Below are 20265 nucleotides of genomic sequence, written 5' to 3' on the forward strand. Positions count from 1 at the left end.
TAATCACTAATTCAGTAGCAGTTGGCTTTCATGTATGGAATTCATACTCATCCTTGTTGAAACTATAAACATATCACATCTTAAAGCAAATTTATATCACTTTCCCTTGATTTCTGACTTTGATTTATCTTCATAAGTCATATCTGATTGAATCCATCAATAATTCAGTTCTACCAAAAAAGACTTTCATTATTTTAACACAAGATAATTCTTTGGTTGATCAGACTTAAAAAACACTAGTACAGAGAACTGATTCCTTACATGGAAATTTCTTTGAACAATATAGAGCCATATCATATCACAAATCCAAACATGCTTAATTATGATATTGGAACCAACTATAGACTGCAGTATTTGGTCTCTCCATCCCACTCAACACAAACATGTATGTAGATTTAGACCTACCATAAAGACCAGACTTATGGATGTTATTAGCAACACCACCAATGGCTAATTTGGTCCATCCAACAAATGTTAGGCATAACCACTTAGTGAGGAGGGCAGGGCCTGCTAGGTCCCAAAGGATTGGCGGAGCAAACAGATTGGCCAGTAGGCGGCACACTTCATTTGAGAAACGACATAGACAAATGGCTTGGATTGAGCAACACCTGCCCAGCGTCGGCCGCAAGCAGCGAGGCTGATAACAGGAGGATGCAGGTGAAGGAGACCTGAAAGAAGAGGCTTCTTTTGGTGGTGATTCTTTGAGACCTAAAGTTGTGTTTATTCAGTGAGACCTAAAGTTGTGTTTATTATCCCTTGTGTGGGGTGGGGTGGGGAGGAGGCATTACAGTATCACCCTATAATCTTCCTCACTGACTTGCCCTACCCATGAAACCTTCACTACTGCCTTCCCTCCCTCACTTGCCTACCTTGTCCACTGTCTTCCACCTTCCCTTGCTAACATCTTTGATCCAAGTAATCAGACCCTTATATTGTGTTACTCTCTGATACAAGCAAAGAGAAAAGATGAAAGAAAAGGAAAGAGATATTATCCCTCATTTATAATCATCTTCTCGAGGGGAGGGGAAACATTACAATTATTGTCTTTGTTAACTTCCTTACTGACTCACCCTGCCTGCAAAACCACCACCACTCTGCCTTTTGTTCCTCACCTGCCTTACCTGTTCACTGCCTGTTACCTTCCCTTGCTCAAATGTCTTGTTCATAGAACCCCCACCCCACCAACCTCTTCATTTCTTTATTCATCTCTCCCACCACTAGCCACTTGAACCTTTGCCTCACCATGTTTGACCTCAATCTTCCCTGCATTCAACCTCACCAATGCTCAATCTCACCCTCATCTCAACATTGTTCATACCTGTCATCCATCATCCTCCATCCACTATGGCTGCCCAAGCACACCTCTTGCCAAAGTCGCATTGCTTGAGCTCACTGTGCAAGAGCAAAGCTAACCATTCACTGCAATACTAAGGAGAGAGCTTATGTTCGCCATGGGTCAAACAAGATTTTGCTCTAAATCACGTCCATCGAATCCTGATGGAAATCTTTCCTCCTAAATTTTGAGAGAGAAACAAAGGGAAGTACCTTGAAATCAGTAATTTCCTCTCCTCTCACTTTACTGACAGTAAACATGGCGTGGCACAAACCGCAGGAGCAAAAACAAAAAAGCAAACCTTTACTACAAATGTGTCCCTTGAAATCTACTAATATCTGCATGAGCTACTGATGCTAATAGGATCGTAATCAAAAACTCGCAGCAAACCCAGTGCCATGATCTAACATATATAGGTACCTACAAAATTTACATTATACCCGTGAAGTCCACTGACACTACCCATCTTAATTGGATAGTTTGATATGGAGATAAATTTTAAATTATAGAGAGAGTTTTGCAAGTTCAAGTAAATTAAGATTAACTTACGAGATGCTAAATACTGGGGCTGACTGGTGACACTACATCAGATGTAGCCTGAGAGACCTCTTTGTTGGTAGGCTGCTGCGTAGAGTTCTCTCTAGTGGATTTGATCCCTTCTTTGAGTTTATTCAGTGGGTTCTGGTTCCTGGGGGTAGTGTTCAACTTGTTTGTAGCATCCTTGCAAGTGGCTAAACTGTGACGCTGAAGTCGACCACGTCCTCGGCCACCATTTTCTCCTTCAGTGGCTGTGTTCATGTCACCACAGCTCTTCCTTCGACCCAGTTTCGGTGATCGAGCACGTGTAGGGGGGATCTATTATGTGAAGATCACATTAGGTATACACCGTATAAAAATATATGATACATGAAAAACCAAAAGATTATAGTATGTGCGGCTATGTCAAATAAGACTGACATGATGAGGCATTCTCTATGAGAATCATTTTGAAAAGAATTCATTATAAATCTAAGGTAGCTTTTGTGTGAACATATAAGTATATCATGGCGGAAGATAAGTTAAAAAGCCATAATCCTGACCACAAGGGTATCCTGACCACTGACTTAATGCAAACTTATTTTAAAAAGACAAACAGCATTTCTTTTTCTCCTTACTAGTATGTGTTTTCAAGATTGTTGTTTGAGTATTAACACTTACTAGTCAAATTTTAGTTCAAGGTTATTAAGAATAGGGAAACCAAGATTTAAAATTTCAAACCGTGCCAAGGTTTCGATCTCCGACCGAAACGATACAATTTCGGTACCGTATCGTACCGTACTGATATAATTTCGATATTTTTTAAATATAAAATATATTAACTAAAATAAAAAATCTAATCTAAATATTTAAAAATAAAATATTTTTTAAAAATAATAGATAATTTTATGAACTTTAATTAAGCCTATTTAAATTATCCCCAACTATAGCTAGGAATTGATTATTAAAAACTTATTAAACCTAAGTTAAAAAAAGGGGACCGCGATGGGCCACGCATGACCGGGGGTGCGCATGACCCGTGCGATGCCTCAAGAGGCGTCACCGGGCCAGTGCGACGCCTCCGGACGGTATCCCGGCCGGAATGCCTGTGCCGGTGCCGGTCCGTCGGCGGAATGAAATTTTTCACCGGTATCGCGTGATACGGTTCGAAATTTCAATCCTTGAGGGAAACTATCAATTATCATGCAAGCTTAGTCGTTGAACTCAACCCTCTACTAAAACAGTATTGAATACAGAACAAAAATCAGCCATGAAATACTACATAGCCCTAGTAAATCCAATCTGTTCAAACTATATAATTTATCCAGACAATAACATTTTAATTTAACAGCTCCCTTAATTAAATGCACTAGTTATCAAGTCAAACCTTCAGTTTAGTACCTTTTTAAGTTCGACCTTAGGTGGAGGTCCCTCGTGATAGAAGCTGGGCATTGGTGTCGCTCGGAAAGTCAAATTTTTCCTTAGTTGCTTGAGAGCAGCCTCTTGTTCTTCCTAAAACATCAGGAGCTCAGATAAGAAGCTAGCAAAAACGTTTGTTTGCAGGAAAATTATTCAGAAGTGATTCATAAGATATCAAGCAAAAGAAACATTATTCTCAAAGTAAAGAAAGGAACAACCTTCCCTGATTATATATGAAGCATAATGATAACTATAGTATTATTGGCAATTGATGTGATATTAACTAAATGCTACAGGCACAAATGCTAAGCATTATATTTAGTCAATATAGACAAAACCACAAGAATCCAGAGGAGAATACACGTCAATCGTATTGATTTATGTTATTTTCACAAAATGCACCAAAGAAGCTATCGCATACCATTACAGACAAGATGAGAGTGGAATATGAAATTTCTGGCAATGAAAAATGGCTTATGCTACATGCATTGCAGCTGAAGTTTAAGCACCATATAATATCCATCCCTATGCATTTTTTCTCTCTTGATTTAACATGTTTATCGGAAGCTACGAACTGCACATGACCTTATAAGGCTACTTTTGGCTCTCTGTAATTGCCACTTGGGCAGCAAAGGAATCACACATTATTGTGCTATGTTCAAAAGCTCCTTATCAGATGGGTGGTCTTGAAGTGAGAGTAAAGCTCCAGATGTCAAGTGACTCACAAGCATAAATGCCTTATGCTCCTACATAGGTCACTGAGTAATAAAACTCGAATTTCCGTACTTATCTGGGAGTAAAGCGCCAGATGTCAAGTGCCCTCACATGAATACAATGACTTCTGCTCCTACATAGGCCACCGACTAATAAAAATTGATCTCATTGGCTTGCTGAAGCATTTCATCTTTGAAACAAGATCCGTATGATTTTGCTGGTTGAAAATGCACCACAAGGTAATGGAAGATGCTTGCAACTTATCACAATTGAGACCTATGTACGTAATCAGGAACTAGCCTCTTGTATTGCCGCCTTGGTCATCTTTGTTGAAATTTTCCATATTGATTTAGTGGCGTTCTTCCTCTAGATGGTTCTTACAAAGTACAACTGTTGAAGGTAGGACATCCCAAGCTCTACAATGGTCTATTATGTTTATATATTAGAAGGGTGTTACCATCTCAAATGACTAATTATTTTCAGATGGAATGAGCTCCATCTGAATAAAACATGGTATCTGAACTCAGCATTTCCTCTTAGTTGTGATGAGCACGTGAAAGAGTATCTTAAATCTAAGAAACTCCATGCTCATTAGTCCCGAGTGGACAACTGCAGTGGTAAATTATGTCCATGGCTAGTCTTTTGGGATGTAAAAGGCTCTACCACAATTCAATGAGTCAAAGTCAGCTCTACTAGGTCAGACTCAAAATCACCTACAAGGGATAAATCACCCTCCTAAAATCAAATTCAAAGGATTTAATATTTTACAAATTATTACCTAAGCATAAAGAAAATTTTATGATTCATATAAATCATCCATCAAATATAGGATTAGCAACCTAACATGGGTGTATTTATGAGACCTTGCTCAGGCTATTGTAGCAAGTAAGAAGCTAATAGTTATACAACAATTACTGGAATAGCATATAAAACTCATGTTTGGAAAGGTGATACATATAATTGAGGGGAAATGATCATACAATATGACCAGATATATATTGAAAGAGAAAAGGTAGCAATAATTATATTTTATTTCTTAAAGGTATAGATAAAATATTTTCTCTCAGATGTAGTGTCAAATATTGCAGATTTTTATGTCTCTTGGGTTGTCGGTTTTACTTAGGCCATCAGTTAGCATTGTTACAACTTTGACATCATTCTTCCCTAGTTAAAGAAGATTCAGAAAATCAAGACAATCAATAATTTAAGAAACACAGATTTAATCCATAGCTCTAACCAATCAATCTAAGAGTTACATCATGACAAAATACAAGCACCCTGAAGATGAGCAAAAAATCACTCATAAAATGCTACATAGTCAGTAACAAATGAGCTGTTATGCATTTGCATGCAAAAGCCACAAGGATAAATGCACCCAATGTAAAATTTAGCAATAGAGAAATTACAAATATACTACATCATTCCAAAGAATATGATTTAAATAATCTCTTTTTCCTCTGCATGAAAAGCATGACAATCTATCAAATTGTTAACATGATAATGGGCACTCCTTCCTAAACAGACCCTGTGAAGCAACATATATAATAAGCCAACAATTCAACTTATATGTTCTATCTCTTTAACTATTCCGTATGCGAAGTCATGTCTTGCCAAAACAGTTGTATATGGAAACTATGTTCAAATGAAGATTAATTTATTAAGTAACATCACTTGTAAGAACTACAACACAGAAGAAATCATACCCTAGTTTTGGCTTCACTTTGGAGCTTCTCTGCTTCCAGGGCCTGATGTTTTTCTTCTAACTTTGAGTAGAACTACACAAGTAAAGAGCTTATTAGATCCTCTTCAAAGATTCAGGGTGAGCAATCAGCTCCAAGGGCTTAAAACCAATGAAATAAGCACCTCCTTACGCCTCTCTGCACGTTCACTGCTCCTGAATGTTGGAGCAACTGCCATTGTTGCTCTATTTTTCATACTTTTTATAGAAGGTGCCATGCTGGGAATAATTCAGGAAAATATTATTAGAATTTTCTATTAGGAAGCAAAGCTATGTCACAAAAAACTTGTGAAAAGTATACGAAGAAGCAATGGAGCAAGAGTCCTCTTCATCTGGGTGCATTATGTTATCAGGATGCAGTGGCTTCCTAGATGTGACCTTTGAGTTACCCTGCAAATAAATTGAAGAACTCTATCTTGAAAAACCCATATAAGTCTACTACTTATAAAATTTTATGATTAAAAAATGAGAGTTTAAAAAAAGTAAATTAATCTTCCAATATATAAAGGTTTAATGCACTAGAATGAATTTGACCCTCTCTTTTGGTATCAAGTGCTAACAAGTGCAAATAAGATAATTATAGATAAAACATCGTAGTTGGTTATGAAGAGAAAGTGAACATAATATATTGAAAGACAAAACACAAAGGGTGATGACTTTACATTCTGAAAATACTCAAACTAAACTGCACTAATTTATATATTATACTGATTTCTGATGCAATAGAAAGCACCTGAGTAGTCTTTTGAATATTTGCTGCTTGTGTTTCAATATTAGGATATTTTTCTTCACAAACACCACTTTCAACAACAAAAGCATGACATTCTCGAGAAGCATGCTTTTTAGTTGCAAATGGATGTGAAGTAGTTTGATTTGATTGTACAGTTCCATGAACAGAGTATGATGCCACCGACTCCTGATCACCAGACTCTGTTCTTGCCTTTTCCTGATCCATTCTCAAATTTTTAATTCTAGGTAAAACATGCACTTGGACATTAGAAGTCTCCTGATTGTCCATGTCTCCATCCGATGCTGCAGATCCAAAAGGATTGTTTGGACTTTTTTGATAAGTTTTACCATTAGCAGCATGCTCACAATTGTTTTCTTCAACTATTAAAATTTCTGTTACTTCCTTACCCATCGGACTACAGAAAATAAACCGTCAGACAAGTCATCAAGACAAACATTTCAGATATGATTTTAATCTAGAAAGATAAATGAAAATCAAGTGATAAAGCATTAATATTCCTAAGAGGATAAATATCAATTGCGTATATGAATGAGTATATTCTACAAATCTAGCAGTAGCTGGTAAATGAATCCATTTCCATGAGTCCATTCATTATCAGTCAGGCATGAAATATAATGGAAATATTGCTTCCAGAACATTTTTGGCTTGTATATTATCCAATGTTCTAAAAGATCTGGACAAATCTATAAATGCCTGTTCTACATATAAATGTAGTAGAAAGAAAAGCCAAAGAGCACGAGCATAGCTTTTGCAGGAGTTTTCATAATACTGACATAGATAAAAGTAAATGAGAGGAAAATAACATCAATGATGAGCCATTTCTTGATCAGATATTATCAGAAAAACCTATGTGCTCAGCCAAAGTGAGAGGGCCAAGTTATCTGAGGCTCCATAAGTTAATGCAGAGAAAACAGACTTCATAAAGAAGTTCATCAGTTGTAATTGAACCCTTGTCGAATTCAGAAATTCTATTGTAAGATTGCACAAAAGAGCATAATTCTGACAATCTGATTCAACTACTGCATTCTCAGTAGTTCTAACTTCTTTAGGACTTGTTCTCTCCAGTTTCATATATCATCTCAATCTCAATATATTTGTAAGTTTCAGAAGATTTATCGAAGCTAAATCGATTCATTGTCTACTCAGCTCAATAACTACTTAACACTCGAGCAAATAAACTTAACAAATAATTTCCTTAAGCCAAAAAAACAACAACCCTGTATCAGAAAAATTTTACAGACAACTGAAACAATCAGTGCTTTTGGACAAAAGAAGTCGAATGCAAAACATTTGCAAGCACACCAAAAGGGAGAAATTACCAAGAAACAATAATAGTTCATTAAGCAATTAATCAGAACAAAAACAAAAAATAAAAGAAAACGAGGATACTCGTAAGCCGATTCTACTTATATTAGCATTTTATCATGAGACTCTTCATGGAAAGAAATAGGATAAAAACAATGGGAATGTGGAACATGACCACGACACTATTTTGCTCTGCGTTCATTACATATACGAAAATATCATATCCCAACGAATAAATTGAGCGCCAAAAATCACATTACCAAGATTAATCATAATACGAACCCCCGATTTTTTATCCAAAACCCTTGTCCAGGCAGACCAAAAGGTAGGTAAAACACAAAATGCAGACAAACTTTCGCAGATATCCCGAACAAACGGGCCAGATCTCAACCACCACTGCAGATCCATAGTCCACTCAACCGAATCCTTAGCGCATCGCATTGCCGACAAGAAGTAGCAGATCGATAGCAAAGAATGCCAGATCCAAGCGGAGGAGATCAACACAGGCAACTTACCAACCGCTTTCCGAGTGCAAATTCCGGAGATCTGAAGCTCGTCAAGAGGTGATTGTGCTTGGCCTCCTTTCCCAACTTTGCTCAGCTCTATCCACCGCTCCCTCCTCCTCGGGAACGGCGACAACCTCGGCTGTGCTATATATTTATATCTGCGCTGGAGATAACGCCGTCAACTAACGGCGGAAATCGGCGAGCAAATTGCTTATAAACCCATGCGCGACTAGTAATTACGATATTGGTTTTAGAAATTGATGATTAGTGGCAATGGGCGGAATATTCGATTATAGTCGGGGTAGTAAAGTAAATAAGCTAAGTCGATCCAATTTTTTACTTAACCTTTTGCATCAAGATTTATTATCCATTTCATCCTACATGTTTCAAAATTCTAAAAACACATACCGTTTTTTCATTATACCCCTCATTTTTTTTTCACTTTCAAATTTTTACTTCACTCATTCAAAAATTCACTATTCTCAATTACATTGTCAAATTTAGATTTGAAAGAATGAAATTGACGGATGAATCTAAAAAATTTTAAATTATTTCAAATCAAAATTAATATAGTCTTAAAAGTCTACTTAATATATTCATATATGAATTTTATAATGTAAATTAAAAATAATATATATTTAAACTTATAAAAGTTTGATAAAATTTATTATAAGCTCATTACAAGGCCTAGGATAATAATAATCACTGACCAATACGACTAATGAGTTCCTAGTACTCTCTTGATTCTAAATATATCAAACTTTTAAATTTTTAAGTAATGTAGATCTATTAGCTAATTTTGTTTGAAAATGATTGATGAACTTAAAGAATACTTTTGAAAGTCTTCTTAATGTATCTGTATCCTCAAATATAAATTCGATGGCATAAGCTATGAGTAGTGAAATTTTTTAGACATAGTTGAATTAGTTACGACTGTACAAAGTTGTTGAAGTGGACAAGGGTTGAATCTTGACGAAGCTGAGGTAATGCCCTCCTCCGTCGTGACCAATTATAATTTTTCGATTTACCTCCTTACAGATAGTCGTAGGGCTGACTGTGTGGGACAGTTGGGTGATGGATTTTATCTTTTTGCTGAAGAAGAGTAGTGAAATTTTGAATATGTTGAGAAATTTTGAGCACGAGAAAAAATTGAACGTGAAAAAAAGAAAGGGCGTAATGGGAAAGAGCTATGTATTTTTGGAGTTTTGTTAAAATGGCTAACACTTCAGTAAAAAATGAAATTCACCATTCCAACGGTCTCATACGGTCGGTCCCATGATCATCTGTGAGGAGGTAAATTGGGAAGCTGCAGTTGACCATTACAGAGAGGGCATTGCCTCGGCTTTATCGAGATTCAGCCCTTGTCCACTTTAACGAGTCAAGTCTGCCCCGTAATAACCAACTCAAGTATGTTACAGGGGCTTGAAATGACTAATATTTCAGTAAAAAGTGAAATTCACCACCTCAGCAGCTCCGCTCCACACGGTCAACCTTACGACTATCTGTGATGAAGTAAATCAAAAAGCTGCAATTGATCATGACAAATGAGGGCATTACCTCGACTTTGTCAAGATTCGATTCTTTTCCATTTCAGCAACTCTGTTTCGTCATAACTAATTCAACTATATTCAGGGAGCACTGTAATTAATAAATAATGAGATGCTGAATGAGATGTTGAATCTAACTCACAGGGTCTAGTAAAACATCAAATTTTAAATGATCAAACTTGTTTAATAAATTATTTAAATTTATTTATTTATATATATATTAAATATATTTGTATTTATTTAGCCCTACTTATAATAATTAATAATATTAGATACAAAATTATTTCTTCAAAACCTTTCTCTATCCCGTCGTGTTGTCATTCTCCAACCACATTTGTGGTATAACGAAGAGATGGGAATTAGAATATGATCATTCTCCAAAACCTTTCTCTATTTCTCTTCTTTGTCTTCGGGTTTTGAAAATCTTTTAAAAGTATTTTTTTATTTTAAAAAATTTCAACAATTTCTGAATCTACGTGTAGGCGAGCCATGTCACTGTTTGACAGAACATAAAAACTTCATCTGGCAACTTAAATCTCTACCATTAAGTATAAGACTACACGCCCCATTGATCCCTATGATGGTTCTTTACCACCGAATAAGTAGAGACAGCAACCATTAAGAACAACACAACCAAAACCAAGAGCTTCAAAATAATCAGCAAGAGCAGGTGAAAGTGACCTCCAAAGTTTATATTTAAAATCAAATGTATACTCAAATATTTTTCCATCATAACCTCTCTTGATGGCATACACTACTCTCCTATGCCACCCCTAGCTTTTGAATACAAAATCAATTTTTTATTTGGGTCCACTAGTTGTGTAGGCAAAGAATTACTACCAATCATTCAATTTGAAACTAACTAATAATTTTTTTATTTGATCTAAATCCCAATGTGGGCCTACACTGGGCCTACATTGGCTCCGCTCAGGGCATCTGCACAAGTCTAACTTTTCTATTCCTGTATTACAGATAACTAACACAAATGAACATACTCTAGGACTAAGGAAGAGATAATCGTACCTTCTCAAGTGATGGATTAAATGCTCAATTTGTGGGGGATTAGTTGACTGTCGACCACTGAATGTTGATGGGATCAATTGAAGGGAAATTAGAAGTGATAACATGTAAAGTCATTAAGATTCAGATTAATATTGATCGATAAGATAACAGAAAAGGCACAGATTTAATTGTAATAACACAAACACATAATATGAGGGGCATTCATAGTTCACACCACCTAAACACAAGAAGAACACTTGACTCCTTACAAGATCAAATGCGACAAAGCCAGAAATTTGTTAAGACCTACTTCTTGCTGTTGCTTATAGAACTCTCGGCGTCCCAAGAGGCAGTGTCCCATTGCAGGGGAGAGCTTGGCCCTCCAAAGATTTGCTTCTGAAGATGCTCAAGGTTGTCAACTCGATGGACCGAAGCACTTCCTGCAATCTTGCCGGAAGCCAATCTGGTCCCAGTTTCAGGGAGATCGTTGTTAATTCTCTGGTCATGTGGTGAGACATGGAAAAATCGGTTCATGTCATCTTGGCGAGAAGCAGAAGCATCAGAGGTTGCATCAGATGGGCTTCCGGTGAAAGGCAAACTGATACTCGACATGTCAGAGATGATTGGGTACAAGTGACTCACTCCAGTAACCCTCTTCACAGTCTCCTCTGCCATTTTGACCTGAGTGGTGAATGTATTATCAGATCGAAGTAGATGAGTCCTTTTGCAACACAAGGATATTTTCTCTACAATAAACTTCAATCTTCTTCTTCATTGATGTGTTTGTCCCAATTATTTGGGTCGGCTGGAATCTATGCAATGTAATTTCACTAATAATATTTATATTAATTATTATTTTTTGTTATATTGATTAATATTTTCTTTGCCCTCTACCTCCCACTATTAGAGAATTTATCTGTTCTAACTATAGAATTTATTAATTGTCTTTGAATATGTCGATATCATATCAAACTATTTTCTGTCAACTTATCATTTTGAAGCTACAACTAATTGTTTTCACGGATTAGTATTTTTATTTCATTCTTGCTAGTACCTCTCACACATCTATCTTACCATTTTCATCTCTAGTATACTACTTTTTGTGCATATCATTTTCTAACAATCCAAAACTCCAATCAATAAATTTCTTATGTTTCTTAAATTTCACCAAAGAGCAGTATAGTATTGGTTGATATCCTCCATTTCAATTTAGAAACCTAAAATGAGAAAAATCATGTGATCATAATCAGATGTTAAAATTCAAAGGAAAAGGTCTGACACCTTAAAAATCAATTCAATCACTCAAAACGGGAAGCACGATGATAAACAGGTTGAAACATGAACTGGCTGGCCACTCATAAAGGTAGGACAGAGTATTGAAGAAAAAAGTGACATAAAATATATGATATATATGCTGCTTATCAATTACTTTTTTTTTCAACAAAAAAAATTCTTATATCATAAAAAGATTAATTAACTACTTATATATATATATATATAAAGGCTAATTTATATCATTTTAGATGGTTTTATGTTGACAGGAAATAGCATGACAAAATGAGATGGAAGGAAGAATTGCCAGCCCTAGTTTTTAGGATAACATTTTCTAATCTAGCAACTTTAATCAAAATTTTCTAATTTTGATTATTTAGTACCTATTGAGCCTTATGATGTTGAAATCAATACAAGGCAAATGGACGGATAAGCTATCAAGGGCACTAGAAGAAGTTGCAAAAGTTCTGACATCATAAACTATCAAAGGCCACACAGTTTTACCATTCCCTTATGCTCATCTATACCCACTATACAAGGTCAATTTGTCTATATTTTTCTAAGAATTTAGGAACTTTCATAACTATCGATGCACAAGTCACCAACTCACTCCATGGAAAAACTGCATATAGTCAGGGATCTAGGCAAACAAACATGGAAGAGTGAAAAACTTACCTTAGCTCTTAGGGTCTCCACATCTGCTTTTAGTATCCTATTGTCAACGGCAGCATCGCTAAACTTCTGATTAATATCAGTAAGGTGCTTTAAGAGTGATGAATTTTCAATTCTCAACTCGGAGACCTATAAAAGAGCAGTTCAAATCTTACCAATAACAGTTCCAAAAATATAATAAAATTGGAAGTTTGACTGTCAGAATGAAACCTGTGCCTCAAGCTCACTCAAGTGAGCTTGTTTTCTCCTCCTTGAACGCCTTGCTGATTCTCGATTTGAAATCATCCTAACAAACAGATAAAATACTAATTATGAGACAAAATTTTGAAAGAAGGATACTTGGCTAGAAATTAGTACTGTCACAAAATTGAGCTCATATATGTACAAAAGAAAACGTAGGTCAAAATAAATAGATATTGTTAAGGTGCAGTATTCAAGTTAGATATCTTGTTTCATTAATGATGTGTATTTAAGTCCAGTTACCATTAACGTCAGTGCATTTCCCTACTCATGAGGGCTTCTCAGTTCCCATTACTTTAATGGTGTGCGAAGCTTTAGAAATATTTATAAGAATTATTAATCTGACTAGAAGTCTAGAATAATTGATAATATCTTTTCAAAAAGATAATGCACTAAATCCAAACCACTAAGAAGCATATATTCTCAGTTACTCACATGAAATAGCAAATATCTGGTGAATAACTTGACGGAACATGTATGAAAATTCAGATGCTTATAATGCATCAGTTCATTTCTATCTAAGACCTCAATATCTCTTTACTTCATCTAGAAAAGAATTATCCCAATAATAAGGTCATAACATCTTTGGTAACTAGCCTACCATCAACAACATGTTTACATCTTAAAAAATAAGGATAAATTACTCCACATATATTAAGTACAGAGTTTATAAAGACTACATCCTTTTAGAATATACAGGCAAATGAATTACTGAAAAAACAGAGCATGGGACAAGGTTGAACAAGGGTAACTAAAGGACATACCTCCTCGTACGCTTTATATCAGTAGGACCTGCATTTTCATTGGTTTCTGCTTCTCCCTCGAGTTCATCATCATCATCAGACTGCTCCCTTGATGAACTACTGGTAGCAGGCCTCCCATGAGTAACTGAATTTTGCATAGTGGAAAGAGCTGAAACTCCACCATGGCCACTGTCTGCTATTTGAATTTTGAAGGTTAGCAGATTTCCTGAATATTTGTACAAAAACAAAACGAGAGGTAGAACGGAAAAAATGTTGTGCATGCACCTGATGATGCAAAAGGGCATGCAAGCTTATTAACTTGATGTATGCTAGATTAAAATCCATGTTAACACTACATGTGAACTTAAGTAAATAAAAGGACCTCTGGCCAATTCATCCACATATGACCTCTTTTCTCAATCTAATATGTGTTTTTAACTTGTGCAGTAAAAGTTATCTTGATTGAGAACATGTACAGAAGAATCTTGTTTCTTTTTAGTATTAACTAGTCCTGCAGATTCTATGTAAAGGGACATATAGAACTCTCTAAACAACAATCCTAATGATTTAATAACCTTGTTAGATGCCATCATAGGACCAGAAAATAAAAATGAGGCAAGATATGGCTGTAATTATAATTGGAACTAAAATGAGGACAAAAAAGATAAAAATTCCATGAAAACAAAAAGATCGAAAGTTGAAATCAAAATTTGTAAATACAAAAGGAAAGAATCTCAAGCCAGATTCAAACTATTGTTTCTAAAGCAGACTGAGGAGTAACCTGTTGGGTTCTACAGTGAAAAGCATCTGTTATAACCTATTTTGGACCAGTTCAACTGGGAAAACTTGCAACCAGCAGGACGTTCAGTTCCCTGGCCTGTCCGGTTTTAAAGGAAGGTATAAAAGAGTCTATTTTCTTTTCTTAACCTAAATAAGGTATAAAAGATAAGCCAGTCTCCTACAGACCATAGTGAGGATGACAACAATAAACTAGCATCACAATATTTGTCCATTTCTCAGAATCAAATAATTAATAATGATCGTGCCCCATGTCTCACCAGTCCCTAGTAGAATATGACTGAAGTTATCAGGTCAATAATGATCATATCCTCTTTTTTGTTTGAGCCAACTTCATCCAAGTAGAATATGAACAAAGTTTATCTGGTCAATGCCTTGATGGTTGTGAAATAAGTAGCAGTTTTCTTACTTTGATCACTAATTAGATCTTTGCCCAAGCCATTTCTTTTTTCTAGTTAGTTCCTAAATCTGAGACTATGACCATTAAATTTTATGGGATGCACAAAATATATAGACTAATAGAAGAAACTCAACTACTCAACAATGATTTGGTTTGAATAACTTACAGATGCCATTTTTTAGACACATCAGTATTGCACAAGGTCATGTAGATACATATGCTCCTCTTTACCAGAGACTTCAAAACATTTTGAAATAGGAAAGGAGCCTACAATGTCTAAAATAATAGACAAATTGGAATAACAATTGTACCTTTGACAGTTGCTTGAGAACCAATCAACGTAGCATCTGAAATTGGTGACCTGCTGTCAGCTGCAGAAGCATCATCATGTGATTTCACAGCAGAGCCCTGCAATACAGTAATTTGCAAACTAATTGCTCACTTTTGTTTCGGTTATGCAAGTTAATAGTAACACAAAATGTATAAAATAACTGTATCTCTGACATCATTGAATTATAAGAGAATCTATATCTATTAATTGCATGCCTGAAATGACTTTTACTCCTAGAATCCTATCTTAATTTATTGTCATCCTTTTGGTCTATTGATCGAGTTGAGTATATTATCTGAATGCTTTAGCATGCTCCACTGTGCCACCAACTTCTTAAATAGGCAACGCATAATATCTCTGTATTTATTCAAATCATTTAAGGCTATAAGATGGTGGTACTGCCTCTCCCTACTTGCCCAAATTGGTTCGTTCAATGTTGTCACTATTTATTTCCATTCCTTTCAAGTTTCAATAACTCAAGACTGATAAGCGTTGAATTGGATAGAAACACAGAGGGAATGTATCGGTAGTGCATCCTACCGAGTAAGCACATCCGAGGGCACTATTTTGCACTTCTCCTTTATGAAATTTTAATTCAGAAAGCAACCTATAGACAGTTAAGTGAGACTAAACTAAACATAAATGCATAACGATAACCAAGATGCATAGTCTGAAGAGTGCAGCGAAAAAAGAAATAAAAAAAAATTCAAAAGAAAGTTTATATCTTCCGGTAGTAAAAGGTGACTGGATGCTTAATTTGCCTAGAGGAACTGGTAAAGTTTGCAGTCACAATTACAATGCTGCAAAATTTATACAAGAAGAATAGCAACGGAAAATAAAAAATAGGAAAAAAGGGAGGGTATACCCGAGACATGGCAACAGCAGCGCAGAACATGTCCAGCTTCTGCTTCAGAAACGCTTGGTAGTCCACCGAGCCGTCAGCGGCCGGCCGATCGTAGGGAGGCTGAGCAGCGATCGCCTTGACTTCCACTACATCCCCATCCGCTCCTCGTCCAACATCCCCGCGCCCCACGGCGAAGTTCGACCCCACGACGGAGGCGGAAGCGGCCGCAACGGCGACCCCATTTCGGTCAGGGCTGGCAAAATCCGCCGGGCTTGAGGCGGTGGCCTCCTCCAGGAACTTCTCGAAGAGCCACTCCGAGGAGCTCCGGTTCATGCCGAGCGAGGGGTCGGGGGAGGCTGCCCAGAAAGAGTCGGCGATCTCCTCCGCCGAGAACGGTCTATGATCCATCTCCGCTCCCGATCTCGATCTAGATCTGCAGCGCTTGGTCGAGCAAGGAAGCCAATGGGGGCGGTTCCTTGGGCGTCGGCGTCTCGTCCCGCCTTTTTCATGGCGGATGGATGAGGACTGAGTTGGAGGTGAGGTGGAAGAAGGTTGATTCCGCAGAACAATCTAATCTACACAATCTATCTGACCCAACAACCACCTGTACTCTCCTCACGCAGGGGCCCACCGGTGGGGACAATTTGCTTTGCTAATGGTGAGGCTGGTACTCGTCAGATGTAAGCCACCACGAAGACGAGAGAAAGGGGCGGGGCGTCTTTAATATCCGTGCCTTTGTTTTATGCAACATGGATGCGACCGACTACGACCATGTTTGTTATTGCGCTAATTGCCACGTCGACATGCTAATCCTCATCCAATTCGAATTTAAGATGAAATAATATTGGTTTTTTTATTAATTTCCAAATGTTCCAATTACTCGATTTAAAATATAATTAATAAGGATAAGATTTAAAAATAATTGATACCTAGTAGTAACCTCACCCACTCCACTCAGCGCTAGGTCAACCTCTTAAATTAAATGAGCATATTAGTATCCGACCATTCAGCTAAGTCAGCATATTTATATATCTTTGGCCTAACTCTTTTCTAATTTGAACTCTTCATAAATACATTTGAAATTCAACTTAATAAAAATTTATTTATATTTATTCAATACACATAAAATTAATTAAATAATTTTTTTAATAAATATATATTTAATTTATTAATGTTCATAAATAAAATTTATAAATTATATTCATCAATAAAACTTTTATCAATATGTTAAATAAATAAAATTTCTTTTAATATAAACAAATAAATTTATATTATCAAACTCAATAATTAATTAAATAAATTTAAAATATAAAAATTTAAAAAAATCAAATAAATTTGAATTTAGAGCTCGATAATATCTAAACGAATCAAGCTTAAGTCAAGTTTGAATATACTTAAGCTCCTAAAAAAAATCAAGCCAAACTTGACAATCATTTCTTGGTTTATTTTAGGTTTGACTTGACTCGACTCGATTACCATATTAATTAAACTTTAATATCATAAAATATAACTCAACTTGACGCGTTTACGATCCTATCTCTAACCTTGAGCTTGGCGTGCTCTTCCCTTTCTCGTATGTACTCTGAACTCTTTACTCTACGAGTACGTTTGGTTCAAGTTATCATATATAACATTGGTTATGTAATTACCAAGTAATCACATAACCAAGGTTATGAGATATAAAATATAACGTAATATTATTTAGTTCAACTTATTTATTTGGAGAAAATAAAATATAACCAGTTTAACATTTACTATATTACCTTTAATTTAATTTATTTTTAGAATAAATTAAATTAAATTAAATTAATTATTAATATCAATAATATTAATGATGATAATAAATTGATAATATATAACAAATAAATATAATTTATTTATAATTTTATAAATTTAAAATAAATTTATATATTTTTAATAAAATAATTATTTTAATAAAATAATTCATTAAATTAATAAATATAATTTATTAATTTTATTTTTTAAAAATTAAAATAAATTCATATATATTTTAATAAAATAATTCATTAAATTAAAAAAATATATAATTTGTTAATTTTATTTTAATAAAATAATTCATTAAAATAATTATTTTAATAAAATAATTTATTAAATTAATAAATATAATTCATTAATTTTATTTTTTAAAATTTAAAATAAATTTATATATATTTTAATAAAATAGTTTGATAAACTAATTATTTTAATAAAATAATTCATTAAATTAATAAATATAATTCATTAATTTTATTTTTTAAAATTTAAAATAAATTCATATATATTTTAATAAAATAATTCATTAACTTAAAAAATATAATTCACTAATTTTATTTTAATAAAATAATTTATTAAATTAATAGATATAATTCATTCATTTTATTTTTTAAAATTTACAATAAATTTTTATATATTTTAATAAAATAGTTCGTAATAAAATAATTTATTTTAATAAAATAATTTATTAAATTAATAAATATAATTCATTAATTTAATTTTTTAAAATTTAAAATAAATTATTTCTTTTAAATTTATAAAATATTTAAATTAAAATTTATTAAATTAATTAATTCAGTTTTAATTATGTTTCTCGGCACATTTCAACTAATTCAGTTTTAAAATTAGAGGGTAATCGTAGAAAATTTTTTCGTTAATCTCCGAAATTGTAGAAAACCTTAGGCTACCAAGATAATCACATTCTCGGATTATAACTCATTTGCTGATGTTGCAATGATTCTGTATTATTTGAGAATCAATTATAACTTGAATCAAATAAGATTATTATTGATAACTTTAAATAGATAATTAAAATTATCAATGGTAATTCCTAATCAAATGCTCCTTACGTACTAGCTCATAGTTATTAGTCATCAACAAACGTGACTCACGTTCATAGACAATTTGCTTTAAACCTACATGTAAAAATCAAAGTATATTGACTTTCTCTTTTGTTCCTATTCTCTATTCAATAAAGATACCTGTTCGACTCAATGATTTCTCAAATTGGACCAAGTAATTCAAATAAAGGAAATTGTACAAGTTAGACTGAGTTAAGTCAGTCACATCAAACTATGCCTGTTGTGAACTCAAGATATCCTAACAAAGAAAGTCAAAGTCCAATCCAAATAAAAATAACATATCAAATTAAAAAAGTGGGAGCAACCACCCGACTGGCTCCACGTTCGTCGATGTCCGATTGGCTCCACATCCGACTAGTTCTATGTCTGATTGGCACCATGCCTAACTCACTCATCCTAGTTGACAACCATCTAAATGACACGTGGGTTGAAACGACATGTGGGATGACACCATACGCAGAATGACAGGTAACCTAATACGTTATTAATACAACATGGTCTCTTACCGCATTGAGTATCAGTGATGGAACCCTCCTCTACAACGATGAGACATTTTCCTTATTGCCAATGTGACATCCCCTCCTATGATCCTATATAAAAGGAATCCGCTTTTGCAGCCCAAGTACGCACACACACAAACATTCACACCATCCTCTGCATCCATTTCTCTCTTTCGTTCGTCTTCCTTTTACACCTCTAGTTAGTGAATTGACTTGGGTGTCGGAGTGGTTGAGCCAGGCACCCTTTGGCCTCCATTTTGACTCTCTATCTCCTCTTTGAAGCCTTGCAGGATTGCTATCTTTTCTTAGCTACCTGTGGGATTCGAGCGACTTCGTCAACATAGAAGTCAAGTGTCCGGTGATTCATCTGGGGGCGATCCTAGACAGGAACATAATTGGCGTCGTCTGTTGGAATACTGAGTTGAGATTCTGAATTGGGACGCTTTGATGAATGACCCCAGAAGACCCACCATTATCACCATGACCCACGAGGAGTTTAACAAGATTGTAGCAAACGCTGTTCAAGTGGCTTCATAGAATCAACCCATGACTCCTGCACAATCTTCAAGAATACCCTCCATGTCGGTGGAAGTGGCTCAAATTTTTGTCTGAGGCAACAACAACTGTTGGAAGTGCCTCAGGCCCATACAATGACTCCGGTTCGAATGACCACGGAGCACGACGTCTCTCTGGAATCCACAGCGGGAGGAACGCCCCGTAGAGACCCTTTTAAAGGAAAGGGACCTTGTGTGGGCGAAACGAGTGACCCAGAAGATACT

General features: G+C 35.1%; 2 protein-coding genes across 2 annotated transcripts; both read right to left on the reverse strand.

The window, feature by feature from the left end:
• Positions 1-1654: 1654 nt before the first annotated feature.
• On the reverse strand, positions 1655-6902 carry LOC141816953 (protein WVD2-like 3). The gene is made up of 6 exons (XM_074704675.1): positions 6454-6902; positions 6022-6110; positions 5846-5939; positions 5686-5757; positions 3251-3361; positions 1655-2188 (listed from the first exon to the last, which is right to left on the reverse strand). Exons 1-6 carry the CDS (start codon positions 6859-6861, stop codon positions 1889-1891), a joined length of 1074 nt encoding a protein of 357 aa, XP_074560776.1. The 5' UTR covers positions 6862-6902; the 3' UTR covers positions 1655-1888.
• Positions 6903-10996: 4094 nt separating this feature from the next.
• LOC141816952 (light-inducible protein CPRF2-like) lies at positions 10997-16628 on the reverse strand. Its single transcript, XM_074704674.1, has 6 exons — positions 16153-16628; positions 15268-15364; positions 13780-13951; positions 12986-13061; positions 12779-12904; positions 10997-11512 (listed from the first exon to the last, which is right to left on the reverse strand). Exons 1-6 carry the CDS (start codon positions 16537-16539, stop codon positions 11138-11140), a joined length of 1233 nt encoding a protein of 410 aa, XP_074560775.1. The 5' UTR covers positions 16540-16628; the 3' UTR covers positions 10997-11137.
• Positions 16629-20265: the final 3637 nt, after the last annotated feature.

This window comes from Curcuma longa, unplaced genomic scaffold (genome assembly GCF_044706935.1).
Source record: "Curcuma longa cultivar G26 ecotype Majalengka, Jawa Barat unplaced genomic scaffold, ITB_CL_G26_1.1 contig_18747, whole genome shotgun sequence".
NCBI lineage: Eukaryota > Viridiplantae > Streptophyta > Magnoliopsida > Zingiberales > Zingiberaceae > Curcuma > Curcuma longa.

Bases quoted from the DNA above. Each gene is read 5' to 3' on its own strand.
- LOC141816953 (XM_074704675.1), bottom strand. From the start codon at position 6,861: ATGGGTAAGGAAGTAACAGAAATTTTAATAGTTGAAGAAAACAATTGT. The intron at 6,111-6,453 runs GTGCTTTCTATT...ATTTATTTGCAG, and splicing joins ATATTCAAAAGACTACTCAG to GGTAACTCAAAGGTCACATC. The intron at 5,758-5,845 runs GTGCTTATTTCA...TTACTTGTGTAG, and splicing joins GTGCAGAGAGGCGTAAGGAG to TTCTACTCAAAGTTAGAAGA.
- LOC141816952 (XM_074704674.1), bottom strand. From the start codon at position 16,539: ATGGATCATAGACCGTTCTCGGCGGAGGAGATCGCCGACTCTTTCTGG. The intron at 13,952-15,267 runs GTACAATTGTTA...TTCAAATAGCAG, and splicing joins TTCTCAAGCAACTGTCAAAG to ACAGTGGCCATGGTGGAGTT. The intron at 11,513-12,778 runs GTAAGTTTTTCA...TTCACCACTCAG, and splicing joins TGGAGACCCTAAGAGCTAAG to GTCAAAATGGCAGAGGAGAC.